This window comes from Thunnus thynnus, chromosome 18 (assembly GCF_963924715.1).
Source record: "Thunnus thynnus chromosome 18, fThuThy2.1, whole genome shotgun sequence".
NCBI classification, from domain to species: Eukaryota; Metazoa; Chordata; class Actinopteri; order Scombriformes; family Scombridae; genus Thunnus; species Thunnus thynnus.
Genome location: NC_089534.1, coordinates 11,797,696 through 11,823,700, shown reverse-complemented (window position 1 = coordinate 11,823,700; position 26,005 = coordinate 11,797,696). Strand labels below are relative to the sequence as shown.

Below are 26,005 nucleotides of genomic sequence, written 5' to 3'. Positions count from 1 at the left end.
CATCAGGAGAGTCACAAAGCCTTTGTCACAGTTTCGCTCATCCTGCTTTCAGTCAATTTTATTTTAAATTAAAGTACACATACACATTATTTGAATGTAGCTGGGACTGCAGTAGTTTATCTCCCAGTTTTCATGTACTCTGGTTCATTAGACTTCTGTTCAGGTGGAAGTTAGCCAGAGCTGTTATGCTGAAATTACATGAGGTCACCAAACTACAGGAACCACTTATTGAGGTGTAACTCTTTCAAACTATCAAATGCAGTAAAACTAATAGGAGGACCAGAGAGACATCAACAAAGCACAGTCTGTACACACCCACGCAGTCCTGAGAAGAGGTCCAATCAGGCAATAAGTGAAAATGCCTGCGTGGGTGCGCCATAAGAGTGTACAGCCTTTTAAGTAATTAGACTCTGAATAAATTAATGCTTTTAAGATCATGTTGGGGTTTTTTTGTGCTACCACCTTAATTATTCTTTGAAGTCCCAACCCGAAGCAACAATCTATGTTGTGTCAGTCTAAAAAGGTGGGATAGAGTTGAGGTTTTCAACAAAACCTGGTTTAGTGAGTTTGTATACACAATAAAGAAGACAACACACTGTGTTTTGTGGCAAACCCCAACTATATTTCACCATATTTGCCTAAAACCACAATGATGAATGAAAATATAGCCTGTAGCATTAAAAAAAGCTCAAGAGAAATCAGTCAACTACAGTATGTGGGAGCTTATTAGGTTGAAATAATGAAACTAGTAAATGCCATTTTATCAGGTCCCTGATTGATTATTATTGGACAGTGAAAAAGAACTACAACTTCCTAAGCTGTCCACGCTCATTACGCAACACTAGTTTACCCATTTACTGCCAGTGTACGGCTTATCCTTAATTATACACACACACACACGTACAATACACACACACACACACACACACACACACACACACACGCACGTACAGTACACAGTCCACACACTGTGGGATTCACAATTAAGCTGAATCAGGATGCAGGGCTTGGAGAGAAGGTCTGCTAACTAGACAGCACACTAAAAGAGGAAAAGAGACAAGCTGGAACATGAACTGGCCCTCTGTCAACAACAGGGTCCAGGAGACTCTGTCCCATTACGTCCTTTTCTCTGTTTGTCCACCACACTAACACACATGTAAACACACACACACGCACAAGCAGAAATTATATAAACATAGCCAATCATACATGATTTGTGTTGATACTTCCGTTATCTAAATTTAAAGTTTTAAGTACCCTCATCCATATCTCATCGCACTGGTTTTCCTGAGTGACCACATTACCGCAGTACTGAGTAGTTCTTATTCTCCCACACTCTATTGTGCAGTGATTCTCTTACTCCGAAACAGGAAGTTTGCACCAGTGTTTAGAGACACGACTGACAACTGTGAACTCTAGAAAAGTTTAAGTCTCTGCTGCAAACATTTCCTCTCTGAACAATACAAGGTTTCAATATAAATACCAGTAAATGATTGTTATACACACACACACACACACACACACACACACACATACAGTATATGAGGTAAAGTATGACATAAATTTCTTAAGGTAAAACCATTTTTACTACTATCTCAGTATCAGAATTATTCTTTTATGTCTTTTAATCACCTGAAGAGGTAAAAAGGCCTTCAATGTTTCCTCTCAGATTTCTAAATCTATGGGTTGCAAAACATTACTAGCCTTCACTACTTACACATGTGTAATAGGGGAGATGTTAAGAGCAATGCATTAAGTGATTTTTTTTGCTATGCATAGTAGTGTGTTGTAAGTCATACAACATGCTAATTGATTCAGAAAAAAAATGAGGTGGAGAACAGGTGTCAAATGAGATAAATTTGCTCTTTCAGGAATTGCATTTGAGGATGTCAGTTGATGGAAAAACATGTCACTGCTTTAAAACTCAACACAGTGCTGGTCTCAAGATGAAGCTTTGGAAAGCTCAGAGGTAAAACTGTAATGACTCCCAGCCTTCCATGTTTCCAGCATCCTCTTGTTTTTCCTTCCTTTATAATGAGGCACAGCCAATCACCGATCTAGATCGAGATTCTCACCACCTTTGAGAACTCGATAACAAGGGTGTGTGTGGTCACTGATGCGGCAAAGTGGGGAGAGGGATAAGACGCTGCAACTTCTCTCTCATATCAGCTCTATGCTGAGAAAGTCATACGTCTTTCTTCTTCTGTGGCAAGAACATATATTTGGTGTGAACCAGCTAATCTTCAATAATGGCCGATTCCTCTATCAACCTCCTGGGTTTAAGAATCTGCATTTCCGGCATTGGGCTTGTGGGTAACGTTTTTCTCATCCTCTCCATCATTCAGACGAAGCTCTCCAGAGTGAAATCGTTTGAGTTGTTCCTCCTTGGATTGGCTGCAGCCAACTTGGAGGAGATTCTCATTCTGAACATCTATGACGTTATCATCCACTGGCCTTCAGCTGCCACTGCCAGCACTTGGTCGTGTCGCTTGCTCAAGTTCCTGACTGTCTTTGGTGAAGCTAACAGCATCCTCTTCACCGTCCTCATCTGCATCTTCCGTTACCATAAGTTGAGAGACGCCAACAGGAGGGTCAACCTACCGATCTACCTGGACAGCATCAGGTCAGCCTGGCTGGTGAGCGGAGTTTGTGTAATGCTCTCCACGCTTCTGAGCGTTCCCATTTTTATCATAAACCTGCAAGGCCCTGCGGAAAACATCACAGTGAACATAAGCGGCTGCCCCCCGGACTTCTTTCGGTGTAGTGAAGATGATTGTCCCATATTCAACCGCATTTACAAATACCTGTTCATCCTGGCCTGCAACCTGCTGCCCCTGATCATCATCACAGTCAGCAGCTGCCTCATCATCGCTGTGCTGCTGAGCCAGAGGAAGACGGTGAAACCGGTCGCGTGCGTGAGCGGGTCAGAACAGTTTGGCAAAAAGAGTAAAGGTCTGAGGATTCAGCGAAGCACCGTAGCTGTGCTGGCAGCCATGGCGTTGTTCCAGGTAGACTGGACTCTCTTTGTGGTCCTCCAGCTGACCGTCAACCCCAGTGATTTCCCTTTTTGGGCTGAAATGGAGTTCTTTATCTCAACTTCCTATACATCCACCAGTCCATATGTGTACGGGATCGGGAATAACCTGTTCTCTCTCAAGAACTTTATAAAGAAGTGATTTAAAGCTTTTCTTAAGGAGAAAACATCAAACAGGTTTTTGAAGATGTGGTGAGCCCTTGTTTTTAATGTTGTAATATGATCCTGAAGAACCAAATCATGATATTTGTTGTGCTTGCTAAACTTAAATTATTTTTTTTAAGTTACATGTTTTAAACAGGAAACTTATTATGTTACTAAACTCACTCTGTTAGTTCAGGGGAGCAGCTGTTATTTTAAGCTACAGCACTTTTCTCTGAGCTTTTTTTGCATGAGTAATCTTCCTTTCCTCGCTAAACAGATTGCAGCTTTGTGTTGCAATTTTAGACCTTCAGTTAAATCTAATATGAAAATGAAAAAGTTCCCTCGGTGCCGATTTTGCCTTTACGATTTGTTTTTAATTAAGAATGGTTTTCAAGAACCAAAATGTTATATTTTCAGAGAGGAAAAGGTTTTTGCAAATGTATTTTTTGAATAACAAAAGCATTGAGGGACTGTCACTCTTTGGATGGAAAAACAAGATGCTCTCTCACAGCCCTGCGGTAGGAGGAGGGCAAGCAAATCTCAAAGCTGGTGCAGTGTAACCCAAAATAAACACTAAAGACATAAGAAGTCTCTGATTCGCTCTGATTAACGCTACCTCACACATTGTCCCATGTTTTTAATGCTTTTCTATACATAACAGCTGTATTTGTATGAGCATTAACATCTTTGTTCAGAGACACCTTTAACACCGACCTGTATTTCCGGTACAATAAGTCGAGTGCAGAAGTGACACATCATTCATTGACACCACTCTTGACCCAACTGTAACTGTAAGTGACTGTAAGTATGTAAGTTTAATATAATATGAATACATGTATTGACTCTGTTTCGACGTGAGTCAAGTACAGGACAAAACTTGTGGTTTGTAACATCACTGAAAACACCTCCTCATGCTGAAAGTGAAAGTTACACAGGTCATATTATTAGTCATGCAGGCCTACTGAGTCTGTTTGTGATCAGTTTAGTTTAGTGTTTAATTAGATCCAGATGATATATAGTTGATATTAGGCTAAATCTCTGCTAACGTGGTGTTAAAATGTACCATTTAAATGGATCTGTATGCACTGTGTAGCATTTTTCAAATTCTACATCTACAATTACATTATACTTCACAGAAAATACTGTCAAGGTTATAATACCATGTGAGGTATGAGCTGATAAACAGAGAAACAGCCTGGGTGTGTTGTGAAGGGACTATTGTTTTTCTCTGTCTTGACATGTTAATTTGGGCCTTTAATGTAATCCTGCCATAATATACATCACTGTTAAACTATAAATCCACAGTCTACATTCAAAGCGATCCCTTATTAGCCCCACTATGTGTTGTGCTCATGACTACATATTATGCCCTTTCATGGTGATTTTAAACTTGGTTTGACAGTTGTGACAGAACTCACAAAAGGCCGCACAAAGTCTGTGCAGTACTCATTGTCTGTGCTGCCACTGCTGATTTTACATCAGTGACATCACAATTTGGTAGCTATTCTTACATACTGTATTGTTTGTTATGTAAGGAAGATAACAAAGGCACGCTTGATTAGGAGTTCTTGCACTGGCCTCTTTATATTTTCTGGAGACGTTTAAAACAGTTTGGATGATGTGAAAATTAAGAATAGAAAACAAATTAAATGACGCTGTGTCACAAGATGAAAACAAAAAAAAAACTAAAATGTTGTTACATTTTTAAATTATGTGTGAAGATTTTGATTTTCGGACTTCAGAAATGAGGTAAACATGTTACCATCCCTGTCTGGTGTTGCAGCTACATCTGTGTGCACAACTGTTAATTTTCTACCTCTTCATCTTCTAAATAAACATTTAGATATGATATTTAAGTTGCACAGAAAATCATTAAACCTTTAATGTATAACAAATCAACAATTCTTATTAATGCATTTTCTGCTACTGGAGAAATCTATTTTTATTTATTTATTTCAAAATTTAATTACAGAATAAATCCCTTGAGATGCACCCCTCTTGTTTTCGAAGGGGTCCTTAAGAACAAAACATAAAACTTACAACATTTAAACAAAACAAAATACATTAGTAATAATAATGATAATAAATTAAACAATACAACACAATCAACATAGTAACAACAGGGACATATACATCTATCACAAATTGGAGCATGTGTCTATGGATATTATAGCAATATTGATATGATTTCCCTACCAGATGTTACTTTGTGCAGATGAATTGCATATTGTCTTAATATGAAACGTGTGAACTACATGTAAAGCATTTCCACGTCTATTCCTCACAGCCAAAAAATATGTATTTTATCTATTATCTGTCTAAACCGTGTAACTGCACATGTTTTATGAGGCTCTCCACCCCCCAAGCAGGAACAGGCTGCAGAATATCAGCATGAGATTTCCACGTGGAGCACAAAAGATGGGTGGGGTCATGTGGGCTACTTTCCCACTTCCTAGTCTTGGTTAGACCCCGCCCTGTTGGCTTAATGACGCATTGGTTTTATTTTTGCAATAATTCAATCTTTATTTTCCTGTTTAGGCTGAATTATAAATTCACATTGTACCTTATAATAATGTTGGTTGTATTCTGTTTTCATGACAAACCAACACCTCAAGTGAAAATAAAGCATAACCTAATATGACGTCATGTCTACTCATACCTGTCAGTTGTGACGTGTGCCACCTGTGTTTACATGTCTTTTTTTATTTTTATTTTTATTATTATTTTATCTTGGAGTTTATCAAGCCATGATTGTAGCCCAATCTCCTGGACAGTGAATATGGTGCCATAAACCATTTATTCCACTACGTTTCTATTTCATCTGGGAGAAAAAAAAAATGTTACGACACATTTAGACAAGTTCATGCTGGGACAACGACCTGCAAGCATAATTGTCATTAATATATTTACCCTGTAGCCAGACAGAAGTTATGGTTGCCTCAGGCCTACACAGAATTTTAGGGGTGATATTTATCTTAAAAATGATGTTTTAAGATAACCTTGAATATATAAATTAGCTGGCTTGGTCCACATAGCTCTCAGTTAAATTACAGCTGCTGTGGATCTTGTGCTATTAATCAAATGAAATCCCCATATTGGCCACTCTCGCTTACAAAAAAAATGCATAATTCGTACACTCCTTCATGACTGGAACATATTTGCTGACTTTATTTTGTAAGACAAAGACTCCTGTAGACTACCTGGATTTTTGTCTGTGAGATTAAATGACTAAATGCAACATACTAACTAGCCGGAGCTACAATGTCCAACACACGCAACTAATTAATGTGCTCTCTGTAACAAATTTTGGCACATGGCGGAAGAATAACATTCATGTATAACTGACTCGTCCTATATGTTATTTAGTTCATCCACCGCTCTGAAAAAGTTTTATTTGGGCAATTATTTCCCCTGCAACGTCACGCCGCCATTTTCTCAAAGAAACAAAGCCAGTGTTACTTTGCGGCGTGTGTCTGTAGAAAGATCACAAGTGCTACTCAGGAGACACATGTTGACATTTTGTCGCGAAGAATATTTTTTAATGACATTGCACTAATTATCCCATGCCTCTAAAATAAGTTTTTTTTTCATGGCCAGTGTATTTAGCCACATTTACAGGACATTGACACCATGGTGAAACAACTGGCCGGTGAAATCCTCCGCAGGGAGCTTGCGCATTGGCTACTGGAGCCCTACCGCCATGGAGAACGTGTTACGTCACAGCCCGAAAGCACGGATGTGTGTGTGAGTGTGTGTATGTGTGAGTGAGTGTGCGACGACAGAGGGACAGAGGAGTGTGTGTGTGAGTGTGTGTGTGTGTATATGTGTGTGTGTGTATGTGTGAGAACGGGTGAGAATGGAAATGTGATCGAAAAGGTAAGAAGAAGTGAAGGAAATACAAAAGAGAAGGAGGAAGTGTCGGCTCTCTGCTCTGTCAGCGTTGCAAATCCGAAACATATTTTCGCGCAAACTTGGTGAGAGTTGTCCTTACCGGCGCGCGCGGACTGGGCTCGAGGTGGGAACAAGCGGAGGAGGAGGCAAAAAAAAAAAAAATCTGCGGGGATGGTGGACTCCCGCTTCCCGGGAATCACGCGCCATTGAAGAGAGGGGGTGATATTGTGTGTGCATGCGCTTTGGCTCCACTGCGTGCACGCTCGGGGTCGGTCGATGCGAGCACACACTGGCGTGGCTCTCGGCCTCCATTTGCCAGTTTACGTTTATGTTCGAGGGATTCACCGAGGCCCTTCCGACGGCGACGACGACGAGCAACAGTTGGGAGTTTTACCGTGAACGTTATTATTACACTGCTCCAACCGACGGCGTAAAGGTGAGGCGTCAGTGAAACCTGCAACTTTTCCAACTTGGTAAGTGTTGGAGCGGGCGGCCTTCCTCTCTGCGGCGCGTGAGGAAGAAAGAGCTGTTATCAAACAACTTGAATTCTTATCGTTGCCTCTTATGTTTTTTTATGGAGGAGAAATAGTTACACGGGGAGCAGTTTCGGGATTTAAGTGATAAATATGCCGGTAATAACTCATTTGATGCACGCGCTCAGCCGATTAACACCTTTAGACTGCTGCATCCGTGTATTGGTGTGATTAGTAAATTGACTTGGAGGGAGGAGGAGGAGGGGGGGTGGCAGGACAACAAGAAAACAGGCCTTTCTGGCTTGCACTGTGCCGTTGACGGAGATGACTTCATGTGGGTTTCTCAGGTATAAACGATTTAACCAACGGTCCGTGTTTCTGTGTCTTTTACATACTTAAAATACAGGCCTGTCCGGGGCATTTCAGCCATGTCCAGCCAAAGTCCACTTTTCCCAGACTGACAAGATTAATCATATTTTCAACTTTAAAAAAAAAACTCACACGTCTCAGCCTCATTTGTGCCATTTGTTATATATAGTATTAGTCATACAATGATGGTTTTTAAAGGTGCAAGCTGAGGGTATTGGAGGTGTTGTTTATTTTTATCTTTATTTCTACTTTTCCCCCTGGTGACTCAGTTTTGGTGTATTAAACTTAAGTCCAGATTCCATTCAACATGTTATGTATTTTATTGTTTTATGTACTCAATTACTGCACATAATGACGTGACATCACAAAAACAAACATGCGACTCTTAAAGGGTCTATATGGAAGAATTGTGAAGCAATTTACATGTATTAATTGTTTTTTATTGTCAACGAGTGAACGGATTGTAATGTAACGTAAAAAAAATGAGACCTTCCCCAACTTTCTCACTTGTCTGTAACAGCCGGTGGACTGATTTCTATGTGAAGAACCCGGGCCGGATTTTCCGCAAAAATCCAAAGGTGGCGGCATTTTCGCACACTCACGAGTGCCTTGCCTCTCCCCTGCTAATGTCAACAAACAATTTGCATAATGACACAACAACACAACAGAACAAAAATGGCGCTCTCCGGCTAGAAACACGCTACAGATATTAGCTCTCCAGCTTATGAGACGGCTAGCTACTTCCTTCGACCACAACACATTTCACAAACACCACCACAATGACAAGTCACCCGCTCTTGACATGGTGTGAAACACAGCGTTAGAGATCTTTTATGTTATTATGAGAAGTGTAAGGGAGGAAAAAAGACGTCACCTGCAATAATCTCGAGTCGCTGGGTGAGCACACGCGCGAGCAGAAGGCTGTTGACTGCAGCTCACTTAACGGCCACGTGTGTCACTAATGAGAAGGAATTTAAAACCCTTAAGAGTCAATTTTGAGAAATATTTAAGCTTCCTCAACTTCCTGCATAATCCCACAGAGAACGCATGCCTTTTTATAGGTCTTGTTACATTAGATATAGTTTATAAATACATGTTTTACACACACTTACACTGTAAAACAAGTCACCATTAGCTTATCAAAGGACCACTTATGGCCTGAGGTTTTAAATAAATTATAATTTCTCCATTAGTAGCTAATTTATTTTTCAGGAGGGTACTGCCTATCCTAAAAATGCTCTGCAATGATTTTATTCTTATTGGAATTCCTGCTGGACACGAATGCACAGAGCAAATCTATGAATTATGCAGATTCGACATGATGAAATTTGGTCCAGGGGCTCTATGGCTCAAAAAACATTCACCCAGCCAGCGACCTGAGAAACCAGTGGATGGATGTTCTTTAATTTTGTATGGTGTAAGAAATGCTGCTGTTTTGATGTTGATTATAGTCATTTCATCTCCTCACTTGGTGGCACAGAAAATGTGGTTATAAGCTGAAGTTTTGGGTGATCATGTTTTTTCAGCGGTCCACACACATCCTAGCGTTGTCATTTGTCGCACGTAATAGTGCAAAACCGCTGATTCTGCAGCTAGTGGTAAATCAGCCTGCACTCAGTAGCTCTGTGAAGTGTTGCAAAGAGTGTATTTAGCCTGTTTTAAATGCTTATTTGAAAGGAAAATAATCTGAATATAATCAAATATACATTTTTCAATTTTTGCTATGTGAGTTCATATCTGAATGGTTCTGTAAATAGTAATGCCAGAGTTCCACTGTTTTTCAGTCTTTATACAGTAGAACTGGGCATTTTGGGTTGTATTGATTGGCTGATTTCTCTAATTGTTTACATTTCTTGATGCATCGTTTGTGGCTATTATTGTTTTTGGCTTTCATTATTATTTTCTGTCTGATTTAATCACTTCTCTATAGTTCATTATGTCTTTAATGTATGTTGTAGCTCTGAACAGTGTTATACTTCATAAATAACATTATTATTATTATTGTGGTGTCATTTTCTGTTAGGTATCAAATGAAGTGGGACGAGCACAGCAGCTGGTGATGCCTGCTACAGACTCTGAAGTCACATCCATGAAGGACCCACATGCAGTGGAGGATATGGAGGGGAGCTTGACTAACGTCCCCTCCTCGGGTCCTCCTACTATCGTCCTCTCTCCAACTCCTCCTTTTCCAACCACTGTGAGACCTAGTCTCAGTAGTGAGACAGTGATTGAGAATAAAGCTGTCTCCATGGCAAGTAACGACTGCAGCTCGGCTCTCTCTTCACCTGCTGAAGCTAGCCCAGCTAAGCCTGCTGTAACATCACCTACTACCTTAGAAGGGATTGTTGAAACAAGCCCAGCTACCTCACAGATAGCATCAGCTTCAGACTCTCTAGCATACACAGGGACAAGCCTTGTCAACATATCAGAATCACTACCATTGTTGTCTGCATTGCCATCTACCACATTTGGCAGTCCAGACCTGGAAAATGACTCTCCTGCTGTGCTGACCTTCAAAGGTGTCAGTGTCACTCTGGAGAATAACAGTGTGTGGAAGCAGTTTAACAGCTGTGGAACCGAGATGATTCTCACTAAACCGGGGCGTCGGATGTTCCCATACTGTCGATATCGCCTGGCTGGTCTAGATCCTGACCGACTTTACACCCTAGTCCTGTCCATAGTTCCATCGGACCGGTACAAGTACCGCTGGAGCACATCCAAATGGGAGGTCACTGGACCAGCAGAACACCAGTCCCAGGGTCTGATCCGGGCATTTTGCCATCATTACTCACCCTGTCGAGGCTCGGATTGGATGGGTGGGCTGGTGTCCTTCTACAAACTCAAACTGACCAATAATTCCCAAGACCAGGAGGGTCATATAATCCTACACTCCATGCATCGTTACATTCCAAGGCTACATGTGTTGCCCGTCCCGGATGGGGACGCACCCACACCTGACAAGCCGGTGGTTATGGGACCAGAAAGCATGACCTTTACGTTTCCGCAAACTGAATTTATGGCTGTGACGACTTATCAGAACTTTCGGATCACACAGCTGAAAATTAATCATAATCCATTTGCAAAGGGCTTCAGAGAGGACGGGAACAACTCCCGCCTGAACAGAGTCACTACAGAGACTCAACCTGTGAAGACGGACACTCAGCCCCCTGTTTTAAAACCTGCTGAACCCAGTGAAAGCAAAGAGGAGGCTGTGGATCTGAGGTAAGGGGTTTTTTTGTTTTTTTTTTAGTTTCACATTTGATTAGTTCACTCTGATATCTGGTTCATTCACACTGATAATTATTTTACATGTGACACGTGACTACATGGGACTTTTGGAAGCATATTTGTTCATCATGCATATATTTGTTTTTCTGTGATAAGCAGGGCACAAAATTAGCACCAGCCACCAGCCAAATGCTGCTAAAATATGCAAGTGGCTGGTAGATTTGCTTCACTCACCAGCCAAAAAAACAATGGTAATCTATTGAGTGGCTGGTAAAATTTGAACATTCGCTAGCAATTTGGCCATTAGACAAAAACATAAATGTTGCACCCTGGAGATGAGTGTATTACAGTAAATGTAACTGCATTAATAACTGATTAAAAAAAAAAACATCCATCCATTACTGTGTCCAATTTGATTAAAACAGTCATTGAAATAATCCTAATCTGATCATTTAATTGAAAAAAAATGTGGCATGTCTCTGCATTTAACCTGATTTTAGGATAAATTCTGGCTCCTGGTAACTTAAAGGAAATTAAATAAACAGAGGTGGACAAAATAACAGGAAAAACTTATTTATTACAGATGATACAGTCCAGTAAGTACACTGGTCCTAAGTAGACCCTCATGTAAAAACGTCTCATGTAAAACTGAAAATAATACAGTAAGCATGTTACAACTCAAATGTAGTATTTATATATACAGGTATATGGACATATATTGGGAAATGGGCGGTTTGTTAAACAGTACGACAGCTAAAATAAGCTTCAAATTTGATTGCCACATCAAAAATAATATTGTTTCTTTTAGTTTCTCTTTTATATATTTTGAATTCATCAACTAAACCCATTTTTACTGTCTCACAGCACAAAGACACACAACACTCCTGCTTCACTCCCTAATGAGAAAGACACCAGACTGGTCTTGAAGCCCATAATGTTTACCCCTTCCAGGAAGGATGAATATGCCCGATATGGAAGAGGTAGACATGCCCTTGGCGAGCTTGTGCTTGTCCAAAAAAGTTCACCCGTGGAACCCAAGGAGGAAAACCGCCGCGTCAGTGTAACCCTTAACACGCAGAAATGCACCACAGTAACCCCTAAAGCAGAATCCTTGACTCCTGCATCCTCAACGTCTACCCCAGGATCATCACCTGGGTACCGCAAGAGGAGGAAGAGGATCAACAGACGTTGGGCAAATTCCCGGGGAAAAGAGTGGAAAGCTACAGCTGCCTCCCCCACGGTAGTCCACAGTCCATCATTGACGGTCGCTATGCAACCAGAGCTCGATGATGTAGAGGGCCTGCTGTTTGTGTCATTCGCCTCAAAGGTAAAACTCTACAATTACAAGAATGTTCTGCACATATCAGCATGTTTTCAAAGGATTTGTTTTTTATTGTATCAAGATGTGGTGCCTCCTCCGGTGTTCTACGTAATTTCAGAGAAGTGGGTTGAGTTTTTGCTGAAGCAATACAGATTTCCTAAAATGGCATTTGACGTATTTTGGATGATGATTATGGAGGCACTGCAGTTAGCGCAGTAGTAGAAGTTCTTTAAGTATTTATACTCTACTGTTCACTGCTTTTGTGTCACAGGAAGCCCTTGAAATTCATGTCAGGGACAAGCCAGCCAATACCTCATCATCAGTATCTCCAGTTCCCTTAACAACCCCAGTGCAGTTTAAACAAACAGGTAGGAAATCTGAGGTCTGATTTGATTAACCTGCATAACAAATATTTTTTTTGCACTGCATGCAAAGAAGCAATTTTATTGAAATTATTTTGGATGTTTGAAAAAAAAATAGAAAAAATTGAATTTAACCTAAAAAGTTGTTGTTGTTGTTGATTTATTCACCCAATATTGAATGAGATGTCATGTATTTGATCCTTTGTAAACATTGTGGTATTTCAGAAAAGATGATTCCAGAGACTGATGAAGAGAAGATAGCCTGCTTGGAGGCTATCGTGCTACATGACCTCAAAGTTCTCAAACATAGACAGGTTATCCATCCTGTGCTGAAGGAGGGTGAGTTCTCACACACACACACACACACACACACACACACATATATGTATATAATAGCCCAGTGGTTGAGTAGTGCATAAATATTAAAGTGTGAATATTGTTCTCTTGTCTACCTTTTGTCCATTTTCTAGTGGGTTTGAAGTTGAGCTCCCTAGACCCCACTAAGTCCATTGATCTGCATTATCTGGGGGTTCATCTGCCACTTCCTCCCCCGCACCCACCAGAACAAGGCAATGATGCCACAGCTGTGTGTCCTGGCAGTAAGTTAGACTGATCTCTGACAGTTCATGCGTGCTTGATTTAACGTACATTCTTGTACTGGGCTGCTTTACTAGCTGTGCTTTGACGAATGTTATCTTTTAAGTCCCAGTTATACATCATCTTAACTTTTGACATTGTTGTCTTAATAAGAGAACGAAGGGGAAAAAAAACCAAGATGTTACTTTGCGATCGTAGTTTCTGGTAGTCTGAGCAGCTGGGGAAATGTAGATGACTAAATTGTTATTGGAATTAAACCATTGTGATTAAAATAATTATGAGAATGCACCCAGTTCTTCACCCACAGATGATTTCAGATGTTTGATGGTGTGTTTGGGAGATATTCAAGTAAAATAAGGATTTGTTTTATTCACCACTTTTGCCAGAGTAGGTTAATGTGACAGGGGCATTGTTTTTCTTCAGGGCAGAGATTTTTACACTGAGGGAAAGTGATGATACAGAGTTGTTTTAAAATAAACGCAAGAGAAACAGACTCAACAGAGCCATGGCAAGTGGATGATAGTGGTCCAAATCTCACTGGGCAGCAATTACTGTTGAGTTCTGTTGCCCAGTTGATACTTTTTCAAGATTCTTCATGAAGTTTTTAGTCCATCTGTATTCCTTGTGTAGTACTTAACACAACATTGTGAAGCACTGAATATAAGAGTGCTGATACAGACTTGCTCTGAAAGCTAATGCAGCATGTTTCCTTCACAGATGAAGGATTACCTTTCATGTCCCGGACAGGAAAGACAAGTGACATGACGAAAATAAAGGGATGGAGAAACAAGTTTATTAAAAGCAAAGAAACATCTCCTTCTAACTGTGATGGTGAGGTTTGCCCTTCTTGTTGTAGCTGCAGTGTCCCTTTCATCATGCAATGGGATTAGTCTAGTCATTCTAATTACCAAAAGATTAACTGAACTGAAACAAACTGAATATGCTTGTGTTTGATTCATTATTCCTCATTGATTAATTAATCTCTCTATTCTCCCTCTCAAAAGGATCACAAAAGAACCTATCTGCCTTCTGCAGCAACATGTTGGATGAGTACTTGGAGAGCGAAGCTCAGCAAATCAGTGAGCGTGCTGCTGCCTTCTCCACAAACCCTGAGGGCTCTGTGGCCTATCAACTGCCTGCTAAAAGCTCCAGCTATGTAAAAACCCTGGACAGCGCACTGAAGCATCGAAACTCTGCCTCCAAAGTCCCAGTGGGCGCCAACAGGCCATGTCCCCTTTCCCACAAACCCCTCCTCTACTCTGCCCTGACCTCACCAGCTCCTCCCCTGGCCAGACCTGCAACGCCTGTTCAAGCAGGAGCCCAGTCCACACAGCGGTCTACACCTTCACATTCACCGCCTGGACCTGTGCCAGTAGTTGGTGCAAACGCTAGTTCTGATTCACAGAGGTAAGGATGTAATTTGGCTTTATTTGTAGGGTCTCAGCTTTTTTTGTTTGACACATTTCTCAACATTTTTCTTTTAATCCTTTTTTTAGGAAACCTATAAGTCCTTTAAATCAATGTAATGAATGTAATGTATTAATTACAAAGCATATTAACATGATAAATATTTATTGGCTAATAAAATAGAGATTCAGTAGCTAAAGAAAAGGGAAACTTGCCACTTTGTTTTGTTGATTTATAAGTATGCTGGTTGTGGATCTGTATTTCCTTTCCTCAGAGCTCTGTAAGGGTAAATGGTTACACCAGAGCTAATGTCTCATTTGGGTCACTTGTATCATAATTTAATGCGGTCTTGATGTCAGTGATTGCAGGACATTTAGAACACGGACGTACATCTTGTCACTGACTTGCACAATATAAATGTTGCCAAATCAGTACCAGAAAAAGTGTTTTTCAGATTTTAGAGAACTCCACCTTTCAAAAGCAGCACATATCTTTATTTAAAAGGGAGAGTAAACATGTAAACATGCTTTCTTCAGACCAAAACACAAGATTGGTGGGGCATGTTTAGACGTAGGTTGCTTTCCCCTGAATTTATACTTTTATTTTTAGGCAGATTAAACTGAGCAACACTAATTTGCTGAGTTCTTCCTGTTTTAGATTGTCTACATACCAACCAGGGGTCAACCAGAAACTAGCGGTGACCTATGGGCAGAGCCTAGGGATGACACACAGACCTTCAGGCCTCTCCAAGGTCCAGCTCAGACTGTTGCAGATGGAGATTGGAGCCTTGAATCAGGGCCTTGAGAGAACACAGCTTACTGAAGACAGATTGTCATTGGCTCTGTCTGTAATGCTGACAAAACAGGTATGCAACATACTGTACAAGTGTAGTCTGTGTGTGTGTCTTTGTGTACAATGTCATTTGATATTGAGGATGGGCTTTTATTATGCAAAATATAAATCAATGAATGAGGGGGTGTTGAGAACAATGTTTGGCTAATAGACAGCACACACACACCCACACTGGCATGTGACATGAAGAAAATGCTTTGAAAATTGTTTTAACGAGTCGCTGCTCTGCTTCCATTTTAATCAGACGCTGTCCAGTCAGGTTCCTAAGGTACCTCGGTATCCGAAGCACAAAGTTGCAGGATCTGAATGTGGCCAGGAGTTCTGCAGACTGGGCTGTGTTTGTTCCAGTCTCCAGAATCCCAACAGAGGTCCTGTCCACTGCCGGCGGCCTGAATGCATGTTTGGCTGTGCCTGTTTTAAGCGCAAAATCACCAAGCAGTCGACAACGCAGGAGAGTGAACAAGAGATCCAGCCTGTTTACTGTAAGATCATTAATTGTCATTAAAATTATGAGATAATTGCTTTTATTTACTGCCTAGGTTGGTCACAATCCTCACTTGCCCACATGTATTGATGACGTGCTTTTATCTCTTCCCAGCTATGACTAACATGGAGTATGAGGTCCAGCCTCGCCCAGGCTCCCATTCCAGTAAACTGTGGAACTCCAACATTCTTGATGTGGATCCAGAGCCCATCTTCACCCCCAAAAGTTCTCCTGTGTATTCATTCCCTTTGAAGGTCTTGAAACGCAACAGTGCACTTTATTCGACTCAAGTGGTAAATACAGAATCTCTCTCCTTTTGGGGTTTAATTCAAGCTTTTACACTTGTTTTATTTGTATAACACTCATGCAACAAATGCTTATAGTTACTAGAACATGAAATATGTGTATTAAATATAAAAAATCTTCATGTGTCTTCATTTTTATCCCGTTTTGGGAGTTTGAATGCTAGACTGGTGATTTACATGACAGTTTAAAAAAACTTATTATCACAGCCGATCCGAGAAGAGGATAAGGATCCGGTGTACAAATACTTGGAGAGCAAACTGACGTGCGCACGTGTGAGAGAGTTCAACAGCAAGCCTCCTCCTGAACTCACCATAGAGCCCAAGATCCCTGATCCACCAATCACTGCAACGAAACCGCAGAAGACAACTGACAACCTGCCGAAAAAGTACCACAGAACTATACTGACTGTTGAAAAAGCAGGTGAGGAACTAAAGAAGTGTGTGCTTCACTGACCTATGAAAATTAAATCCTTGAATCCTTTGTTGGCTGTATGACGTATCTGACTGTATGATATTGAAGATGCTTTTGTTTCTATACATAAACAATAACGCCTCATGTCCCCTGGCAGGAAAGACAGCATCAAATGAAACACAAGCAAGGAAGCAAATAGAGATCCAGTCAGCGTGTCAGTGGGACAAGGACCGCAAAATGGTCCTGGAAGCTCTATGTCGACGCATGAATCAGAATAAACTGTCTCAGCGTTTCTGCATAGGACCATACCACATCCGCCCGATCACCAAGATCTTCATGCAGAAGCCCAGCGGCTCCATTGTCACCTACAGGGTAGGTCTCTGCGGAATACTGCATCCATGTAGCAGTGATGAATCCGTAAAATCACTTTCTGTTTATTTATGTACAAGGCCAAGAATAATATAAGTGACATCTGTATATTGCGAGCTCCCAGTGATCGCTCCAAGTGTTTATAAACATTTTATAGGAAAATATTAAATGCATTTAAGCCCTGAATGGAGCGGGAAGGTGCAGGTCCTGCTGATGGACTGTTGCAGTCTGTCCTTCTCTGCTTTCTCTTGCCATTTATTTCACTGCTGTTTATTTTCAGAATCATTTTTATTGGCCAAGTACCATACAAGGAATTTGACTCCAGTTTAGTAGCTCTCAACATACTTACACAAAAATAACAACACAACAGTCTTAAGAAATATACACAAGGAATGACTATTTACAGGTGAAACTTGTTTTTGTTAACTGTAAACAGGATGCAAATAGTGCAAAGAAGTGAAGGGTGCCAGGAGTTGTAGTTGAAGAAATGTTGTACACATTTCTTCCCAGTTAACCCCGTGATGAAATTTTCTGCAATTCAACACTACACTTTCTCCCAGGTACACATCAGTAAACCGGAAAAATCCAGCGATAATGACGAGGACGAATTTGATGCCAGCGATGAAGAAAAGAATGCCAATAAAAGCTTCCATGGGGAAATGGATGCAGAGGAGGACGAGGGCCAAACTGATGAGCAAGAGATGCAGTTTGGAGTCACACCGTTTCTGAGTGGAGTGTTACCTGCTGGCAGACTGAGAGCCAGGACCAAACCTGCTGGCTGCCAGGCATTTGGACTTATACAGGTTAGCCTCAAGGAAATGCTGTTTATCTACAACACTTAAAAATATTGTTTTACTCGGGGTGGGAACCTTCACTTGGCAATGCATTACTGAGAGCATTGATAATGTATTTGAAAAAAGTAATTTACCTGCAAATTCCTCTTTTGTGACAGTAGTAAAAATGCAATCTGCAGAAATCCAAATACTTTGAACAGGCTTGTAAGCTATATATTTCCTCTAACTTGAACAGGTAAATGGCAAATCCTACAATCAGGCCAGACTGTTGCTGGGAGGCATGGGATCTCTTCATCCAGCCAATCGCCTTGCAGCGTACGTCACAGGCCGACTCCATGCTTCCAGTGACGTCTCTCGTAAAATCTCTCAGAAACCAGATACTGCACACAACGCTCCCGGTGCTCTGCACATAAAGGCTGCTGGCACAGTAGTCCCTCCGATTATCACTGCAAGAAAAACCACTGATCTGAAGACGCCATCACAACCACCAGGTGAGTTTGTTTCTCTTTTCCTGGACCACAGGACAAGCACATAGTTTTAAACTGATTGCTTCCCAGAGGGAAAAGAAAACTACTAGAGAACACCCCGTCATAGACTCACACCTGCAGCTACTGGAGACTTTTGAAATTTAATTTGAAAGCTCTAATTCACAATATAAGAGAGTGTAAGGAAGCATTTTTAAGTTTTGCTGTTTCTCAGGATTTGTCTCACTTTCTTTTAATATTTTGAGATATAATAATCAAGCTGGTATGTTGAATCTGGATAATTATTATTTCTTTGTTTCATCACCTTGTCCTGTATTGTTTTATTTCCTCAGTTCAATTATCACAGCCAGACTCTTGGAAAAAGGGATCCATCATCTTGCCTCAGCAATCACAAAACTCCTCAACCATCAACCCTGTCCAGATATTTGCATCAGGCCAACGCAGCACGGTCAACCCCTTCCAGAACAGCTCCACATCCTCGCCTGTCTCTCTCACCGTGTCCCCCTCTCTGAAAACCCCCAGTTTCCTGGGACAGAGTGGGACCTACTCATTCAGGATCTGTCCACCAGCCAACCAGAGTACGAGAGGCCCGAACCTACCAGGGATCACCCTACCTGGGGGCTTTACTCTCATTCAACTCCCAAAGCCCGGAGCTGATGGAGCTTTAACACAACAGTCAGAAGCTGGAAACACTACAAACATGGATAGCATTGGTAAAGCCCAGCCACAAAAAGATTCTTTGTTTACATTCGACCACTCAAAAATCAAGAATTGGCTTGGTTTGGACACCTTTAATGGAGCTAAAGACCTATCAAGTAGCAGATCAGTGGAGCCTGTCACAGCCCCAGAGCTGATGTGTGATGAGAGGATGCCATCAGATGAAGCCAACAGCCGGCTGGTGGCGAGGGAAGTCGAGTCAAACATGGATATTGCTTCAGAAGACCTAAGTTCCGACTCCTCGGACTACTGTGGAGACGGTGATGAAGATGAAGTAAGTGTAGAGAGAGAAGATTTTTCTGTAACATTTGTTTCTGTATAAGATAGAAAGATAAAAATGTGACTTTCATAGACTACAAAAAAAAATCAGTATATCAAATCCTGTTGATTGTTGCTACTGTAGTCATTAATACAGCTTTAAAAACCGCACACTGAATTCTGGTTTTCTTCAGGATGAGACGGTGGACATTGAGACTGTAGAAGAAGTGAGACAAAGTATGGCCATCGCCAAAATGAAGAAAGCTGCCAGCAGGGCATTACGGGAGTCACGGTAATACATGTGTATAAGTGTCCTTGTGAATAAAGGATGTATGTGAATATTCGCAGGTGTTCTGCTCCTGAATGAGTAATATTACAATTTGAATTTGGCTCTCAAAGTTTTCTTTATTCTTCTTCTACCCTCAGAGATTCCAGCGATGATTTAGGATCAGCGAAGGAACTCAACATCCAGGTTCGACCTAGTTCAGCCGTTTGAGCCACATTTTCTCATGCACCAGCCATACACTTAAATCAATGAAATAATAACTAACATATCCAATATTGTCTCCAAGTCTGTTTGGTTGCCTGTTAAACAGTATTTCTGAGAATATAAGGTATTATTACTGTTATTGCTTATCACCTCCATTGTCTCTCCATTGCAGGATCAAATGGACAATGAACACGATGCGTCTGGTGACAAAAAGAGGCGAAAGAACCACACGGTGCTCGAAAGGCAAAGACGCTCTGAACAGCGGATCCTCTTCGATAAACTGCAGATTATACTTGACAGTGATCCCAGAGCCCCCAGACTGCGCCTTCTTTCATTGGTCAGTTCCATATCTTGTCTAACCATGTGGAGAAGTTTATCCTTGTATTCAGTTGTGACAGGCCGTGAACTGCAAGAAAACTTTACCTACTAAATGAAATTATCTGTAAGCAGTGCCAGGGGTTTTCCCTGCCTATCTAACTGAAAGGCATCATCATTATTATTATTATTATTATTATTATTATTATTATTATTATTATTATTATTACTGGCTGCTACCTTTATGGAAAATTCTGACATGTGATGGAACGAAAAAGATGTAACTCAACTGCGAGGGCAGTGAACTTTCTACGCCGTCACTCAGAGACTAACGTTAGCGGAGCGGAGCAGCGGACTCTATCAGTAACAAACGAGACAGGCTGACCAACACACACTGCAGCATTAAACAAGGCAATAACTCGGCGCTCAGTCTCTTTCACCTCAAAAACCCTGCAGCCGCTCAGCGTGTTGTACAGCGATGTCTTTCCCCAGAGCTAACGGTGCAACAACGAGGCTGCTCTCCACTGCTGGAGACACAACGTTAATAACAACACAGCAGAGCAACTCCACCTCCCACTCATTTTGTTATTCTCATACAGGCAGGAGACTGTAAGATGCTTTCAAATTAATTCATTCATTAATTAATGCAGTTGACCATTTGTCTTATCTGCCAGTTATGTTTCATATTGTATTTCAGTGGGATAAGGACACCAGTGAAAGGTTTGGCACCCAGTATCAGAGTCCTGTACCAGGTCGGGTACCCGCAAAAACGGGTAAAAAATATAATTGTATAAATTCACGGGCACGGGTAAAAATGAACTAATTGCGGGCAGGTAGCAGGTGAGAACAAAAAATGAGAGAAGTCAGAAATGAAAATAATTTGCAGTATTTTTAACATCTAAATCAGCTAACAGCCTATCATCAAGTCCAATCAGTTCTCGCCTACACCCTTTTATTGTGAAGTGGTCAGTGGATTACTGTTACTGTTATAAGGCATACAAGTTAGCAGTCATTATAACATTAGTATGCAATCATTGTTAAGTGTGTGTGTGAGAGAGAAACCGCTGCAAAGACAAAGATTATGATTGCGCAATAAGGAAAAATAAAGCACTTTAAGGTGAGTGACTGTGTAGCCTATGTGTTTAGGTCGGGTCGCATTGTGGCTCTTATATTTACGGGTCCATGCAGGTCTGGATTTGACAAGGAGATAATTGTGGGTAACGAGACGGTTTCGGTACTGAGCTTTGCGGGTGCAGGGTTGCAAAATTGGATCTGTGCAGGACTCCTCCCAATATACTAGAGCAAGTGACTGTAAATGGAGCCCCCTTTTCATTCAATCAAGAATCGGTTTTAAATTGAGAATCGATTCTGAATCGATTCTCACCAAGTATCGTGATAGTGTTGAATTGGAATGTAGCATATCATCACAGGCCTACATTTTTTTCATCTTTTTGTTCCATCTTGGTATAAAATTTAAATCCATATGGACACTTTTGTTTGTCAAATCGTAATTTTTTTTTCACTTAAGCGCACAACACTCTAAAGCACAAACTGTACACCGCACAACGCACGTTCTCCAGCCTTTGCCACAAAAAATTCCAGGGAAAACCCTGAGTACTGTAGGCAGTGTTAGGACTGTGACATAAACCAGGACACCCTCTAGCCAGAAATAAACCACTGCAGTCACTATCAAAGAAAGGGTAGATGATTTAGAACAGTGCAGCTCTGCCACTGCAAGTTGATTAGTTTACATTTAATCCTGCATTAAACCTCTCAATATTTTTTTAGCCAAGTTTGATTTACCACTTTAAATAAACCTGTGGTTGCAGCTGCACATACTGTAAGTGCAAACTTGCAAATCTTCTATACTTACTTTTAGCCTACACACATAAAAATGTCATTTTAGTCAATTGAAGATGCTTAGTTAATAGTAGTTATTCAAAAATACACTCATAACTGTGTAACTGGCTAATTGAAGTATGTTGCACTGATAGTAGTAGTAGAAACAGCTTAAACAAATGCTCTCCAATGGGAAGAGTTGAACGTCCAATATACATATCAAAGTTGTAATTCAGTTTATTCCATTTTTTTATAATACCAATTAGAAAAAAGAACAGAAATGCATGAAAATCATGCTACAGATCTTTACCACTTTGTATTTGTACTCGATCAAGTTTGAAAAGATAATCCATTCACAGCTCTTTGTCACCATTGTCACTCTGTTCTGTTATGTTGTGTTTGCAGGCTGTAAATGAAATCCAAACTCTGAATGAGACCTCTAAACGTCTGGAGGAGAAGAAGAGGAGGCTGATTCAGATGCAGTCTGTCTACATGAAAGAACTTTCTCTTTTGTCTGGTATGTATAATTTGTGTCACTGTATGTTGTTGCATTTTATGCGTACTGAGTTGTGTAATATATAAATGGAAATGTGCTGTAGAGAATTAGCTGAAGCCTGCTGAAGTACAAATTGTTACTCCAGTAAAATCTCTATCATCACTCGATTGCTATGAAATCTACCGTACATCTTCACCTGATCTGATGTCTTAAATCATTAATAATGCAGTGGAACAGTTGTGACTTTGAATAACAGCCAATTCCAAATGATCTTGTAAATCTTAAACATTAAAAAGCAACAGGTGTTGAATTTAATAAATAAAATGCTCAGGCCTGGATGAACAGAATAACAGTGTGACTTTGCACATGTGATGCTGCTTTCTCTGACACTTGTTATATGAAATGTTTCCTTTTTTTTTTTTTTTTAGGGAAGTCAGAGGGGCTGATTAAAAAGAAGCTGAAAGAGATCTGCGAGAGACAGAAAGTGAGAGAAAGGACAATGAAATGGAAGCCTTACTTTTCCCATCTACTCCAGTCCAGAGCTGCTCTTCTTCAATCCACTACTCACCAGTCTAAGCTCCAGCCCACACCCTTCTCACAGCCCGACTTCCACACAACTCCATGTCAGGAAAACCTTCACACAATTCCAGCCCAAAACAATGCAAATCCGGTGATGTCCCAGCTTCAGATTAACCTACAGAGCTCCACCAGAGCGCCACCCCAAACCAGCATGCCCATGTCACATTCTCCGCCCCAAGCTGTGTCATCTCCAGCCCAGGCTGAGGTCACCGCACCCCCACTGCAGGCAGAGAATCAACCGGGTGAACCAGTGACCTCAGCTCAAATCAGTCAACATCACTCAAAGTGTGAGAGCCTTCAGGAAACACCTGCAGACTCAGCCCAGGTCACCACACCCGAGACTCAAATGGAGTGCCAGTCTCAAGCTCACTCAGCCACAGTTCCACCTCAGCCCACTGCAGACCAGGATGGAGCTCCACCTATATCCTCAACACCCAAGTCAAATAAAAACCCTGTCCACCTTCCACAACCCCTTGCTCTTCCTCTGATCCGCTCCAAGACCGGCAGGATCATACTTCCCTCATCTCTGAAACCAAGTAAGTTATTACTGTATGTCAGGTCAGACCCCCTTTCCTCCTCAATGATTTATCACCCCTTTTTCATTGAAATGTATTATTTTTATATCGTCGTAATAAAATATATTTTTATCTTCTCACAGCTGGTCAAGGCTTCTATACACTCATGGTGATGAAAGCCAAGCAGAAAGGAGAGGATGACAACACTGATGTGGACTCATCCAAGAATCAAGAGCAAAGCTTTTCTGAATCTGAGCATCTTTCAGATACAGAGAGCAGCCGCACTTTGGAGGAAGACAAATCTGTACAATCCTCAAACTCTGAATCAAAGCATTCGGGTGCAAAAACCCCCCTGTCTGAGCTCGCCCTCCTTAACAAATCAATCTTTGTGTCATCGGTGGCTCTGCAACCTGTGGAAAGCCCAGAGGGGGGCACAGTGGTGGGTTTGAACAAAACACTGGCGACTGCTTGTTTGAGTTTCAACTGTGTGAAGCAGATTCCTAATTCTGCCGAGCCCAAGCCTGATTCTAGCCCTCCTGTAGTCCGTCGTCGCAGAGGCAGACCTCGAAAGAACCCAATTCCCTCTGTTAGTGAAAGCGAAAAAGGTCCTGTGGTGGAAGACACCAGTACAAATGCCAGTGAAAGGGAAACATCTGTTCTGGTTGAAGAAACCAGTCAAAATGGGAATGAAACTGAAAAGATGACTTTGGAAATGATAAAGACACAAGCCGAGTGTGTCACGGGGATGGTTGATGATGATAACCCTGTGGCAGTCAAACGGAGAAGAGGGAGGCCTCCAAAGAAGTCGTCGGCACAGTCGTTGAGCCCTCACGTTATGCAAGCAGGAAGAGGTTCATTTAAATCTAATGAGGACAGCCCCTTCAGACTCCCTCACAATTTTAGAAGCCCTGAAACCAAATCCAAGGAAAGCCCTGCAACAGACGCTTTGCTCGGAGGCATCAGCACATCACGGCCATTAACCCGAGGCGCTTTAGGAAAGGACTTCCCCAGTGCCAAGAAACGGTCTTGGATAGACATAGAGAAGGAACTGGAACCTGAACTGGAGTTTGAATAATCCTCTTATCTTCCCGTCACTATAAAAGCCAATGCACACATTTTTAGTCATGTGACCTCAGTTAGTCTCACACTGAAACCTCACACCTCTTCGAGGCACCAGTATCTTCAAGCTTCATCCTCACAGTCTTACTCATTTAGAGGAGGTTTTCTCTTCTGCTCTCTAATTAGTGTGAACACAATTTACATTAGAAGGTCATTAGAAGCATCACCAAATGTGCCTGTGTGTGAATTCAGAGGACCAAGGACACAGTAAAATACTTGATGCTGCTCTTTTCTGCACAAGTCGGCACAGAACTCAGTGGACTTATTTCATACTATAGAGAGAGAGAGAGAGGCTGTTTTTGGTATAATATGTGAGAAAGCATTAATTGACCTGCTGAATGTATGAATGAAATTTATGGTAACTCCCACAATCAGTTTTGAAATTCCTTTTTTTTTTTTTTTTTTTTTTTTTGAACTGATGTCTTCTTTTAACGTTGCCAACATTATTATTTTTGCATTCAGAAGAAACAGTATATTGGGATTTATTCAAGTCATTTATCAATGATCTGTCTTATGCAAATAAAAAACAGATTATGTAAATCCCATATGTTAATGTCAGCCTTACAGTGTAAGTTAAATATTTGTATCCTGAATACAGTCAGGCAATGCGTTACTCCATACACACATTAAAATGTAATGTTTTCTCTGTTTTTTTTATTGAGAGCTAGATTGATGCATATTTCTTTTGGAATTATTGTTTTCCATGACTTTGTGAAAATAATTTGTAGTAGCACTTTGTTTTTTTTGGTAGAAACCTCCTGTGAGTTCATTCATATGCAGACAACTGAAATAATTTAAATGTTGACTGTCACAAGCAATCAAGATAAAAAGCTATTAGCCATATATTGTATCTATGAAAATAACTTCTGTAAATATTTTATTTTGCTTTTAATTTCAATACATTTTCTTCTGTCCTGTTACTTGAGTTAAATTGAAAGCTCACATGGCCTTGAAAATGAATAAAAACTACATGCATTCATAATGGAAACCTTCAATAGGATTCAACAGACTGTTATCCTCAATAGACCATATCAGCATAATCCGTTTTAGTTACATAATCATGGCAGCACACCACAGTAACCTGCCCTAAATGATAATTATCTGATATGCCCTGGAAAACATATATAAACTAGAACATGCTATCATCCCT

At 40.9% G+C, this 26,005-nt stretch overlaps 2 protein-coding genes across 5 annotated transcripts; both read left to right on the top strand.

Moving 5' to 3' along the window:
* Positions 1-1,519: 1,519 nt before the first annotated feature.
* Positions 1,520-4,974, top strand: ora6 (olfactory receptor class A related 6). The gene has a single exon (XM_067573042.1). The coding sequence runs from the start codon at positions 2,250-2,252 to the stop codon at positions 3,174-3,176; it is 927 nt and encodes a 308-aa protein (XP_067429143.1). The 5' UTR covers positions 1,520-2,249; the 3' UTR covers positions 3,177-4,974.
* A 1,846-nt stretch (positions 4,975-6,820) lies between these two features.
* On the top strand, positions 6,821-25,850 carry magl (MAX dimerization protein MGA-like). 4 transcript variants are annotated; one of them, XM_067573376.1, is made up of 22 exons: positions 6,821-7,505; positions 9,935-11,133; positions 12,004-12,466; positions 12,732-12,828; positions 13,048-13,161; positions 13,293-13,421; positions 14,137-14,250; positions 14,424-14,826; positions 15,484-15,691; positions 15,923-16,160; positions 16,277-16,455; positions 16,675-16,888; positions 17,037-17,251; positions 17,809-18,051; positions 18,278-18,533; positions 18,860-19,518; positions 19,697-19,794; positions 19,929-19,974; positions 20,165-20,329; positions 22,552-22,663; positions 23,071-23,757; positions 23,880-25,850. In XM_067573376.1, exons 1-22 carry the CDS (start codon positions 7,305-7,307, stop codon positions 24,809-24,811), a joined length of 6,972 nt encoding a protein of 2,323 aa, XP_067429477.1. In that variant the 5' UTR covers positions 6,821-7,304; the 3' UTR covers positions 24,812-25,850. The 4 variants fall into 4 exon arrangements, with proteins under 4 accessions (XP_067429477.1, XP_067429478.1, XP_067429480.1 ...); XM_067573377.1 differs by having other exon boundaries at positions 6,824-7,054; XM_067573379.1 differs by lacking the exon at positions 6,821-7,505 and adding an exon at positions 7,523-7,542.
* The last annotated feature ends 155 nt before the right edge of the window (positions 25,851-26,005 follow it).

Bases quoted from the DNA above. Each gene is read 5' to 3' on its own strand.
- ora6 (XM_067573042.1), top strand. From the start codon at position 2,250: ATGGCCGATTCCTCTATCAACCTCCTGGGTTTAAGAATCTGCATTTCC.
- magl (XM_067573376.1), top strand. From the start codon at position 7,305: ATGCGCTTTGGCTCCACTGCGTGCACGCTCGGGGTCGGTCGATGCGAG. The intron at 14,827-15,483 runs GTAAGGATGTAA...TTCCTGTTTTAG, and splicing joins GCTAGTTCTGATTCACAGAG to ATTGTCTACATACCAACCAG. The intron at 19,519-19,696 runs GTAAGTGTAGAG...GGTTTTCTTCAG, and splicing joins GAGACGGTGATGAAGATGAA to GATGAGACGGTGGACATTGA.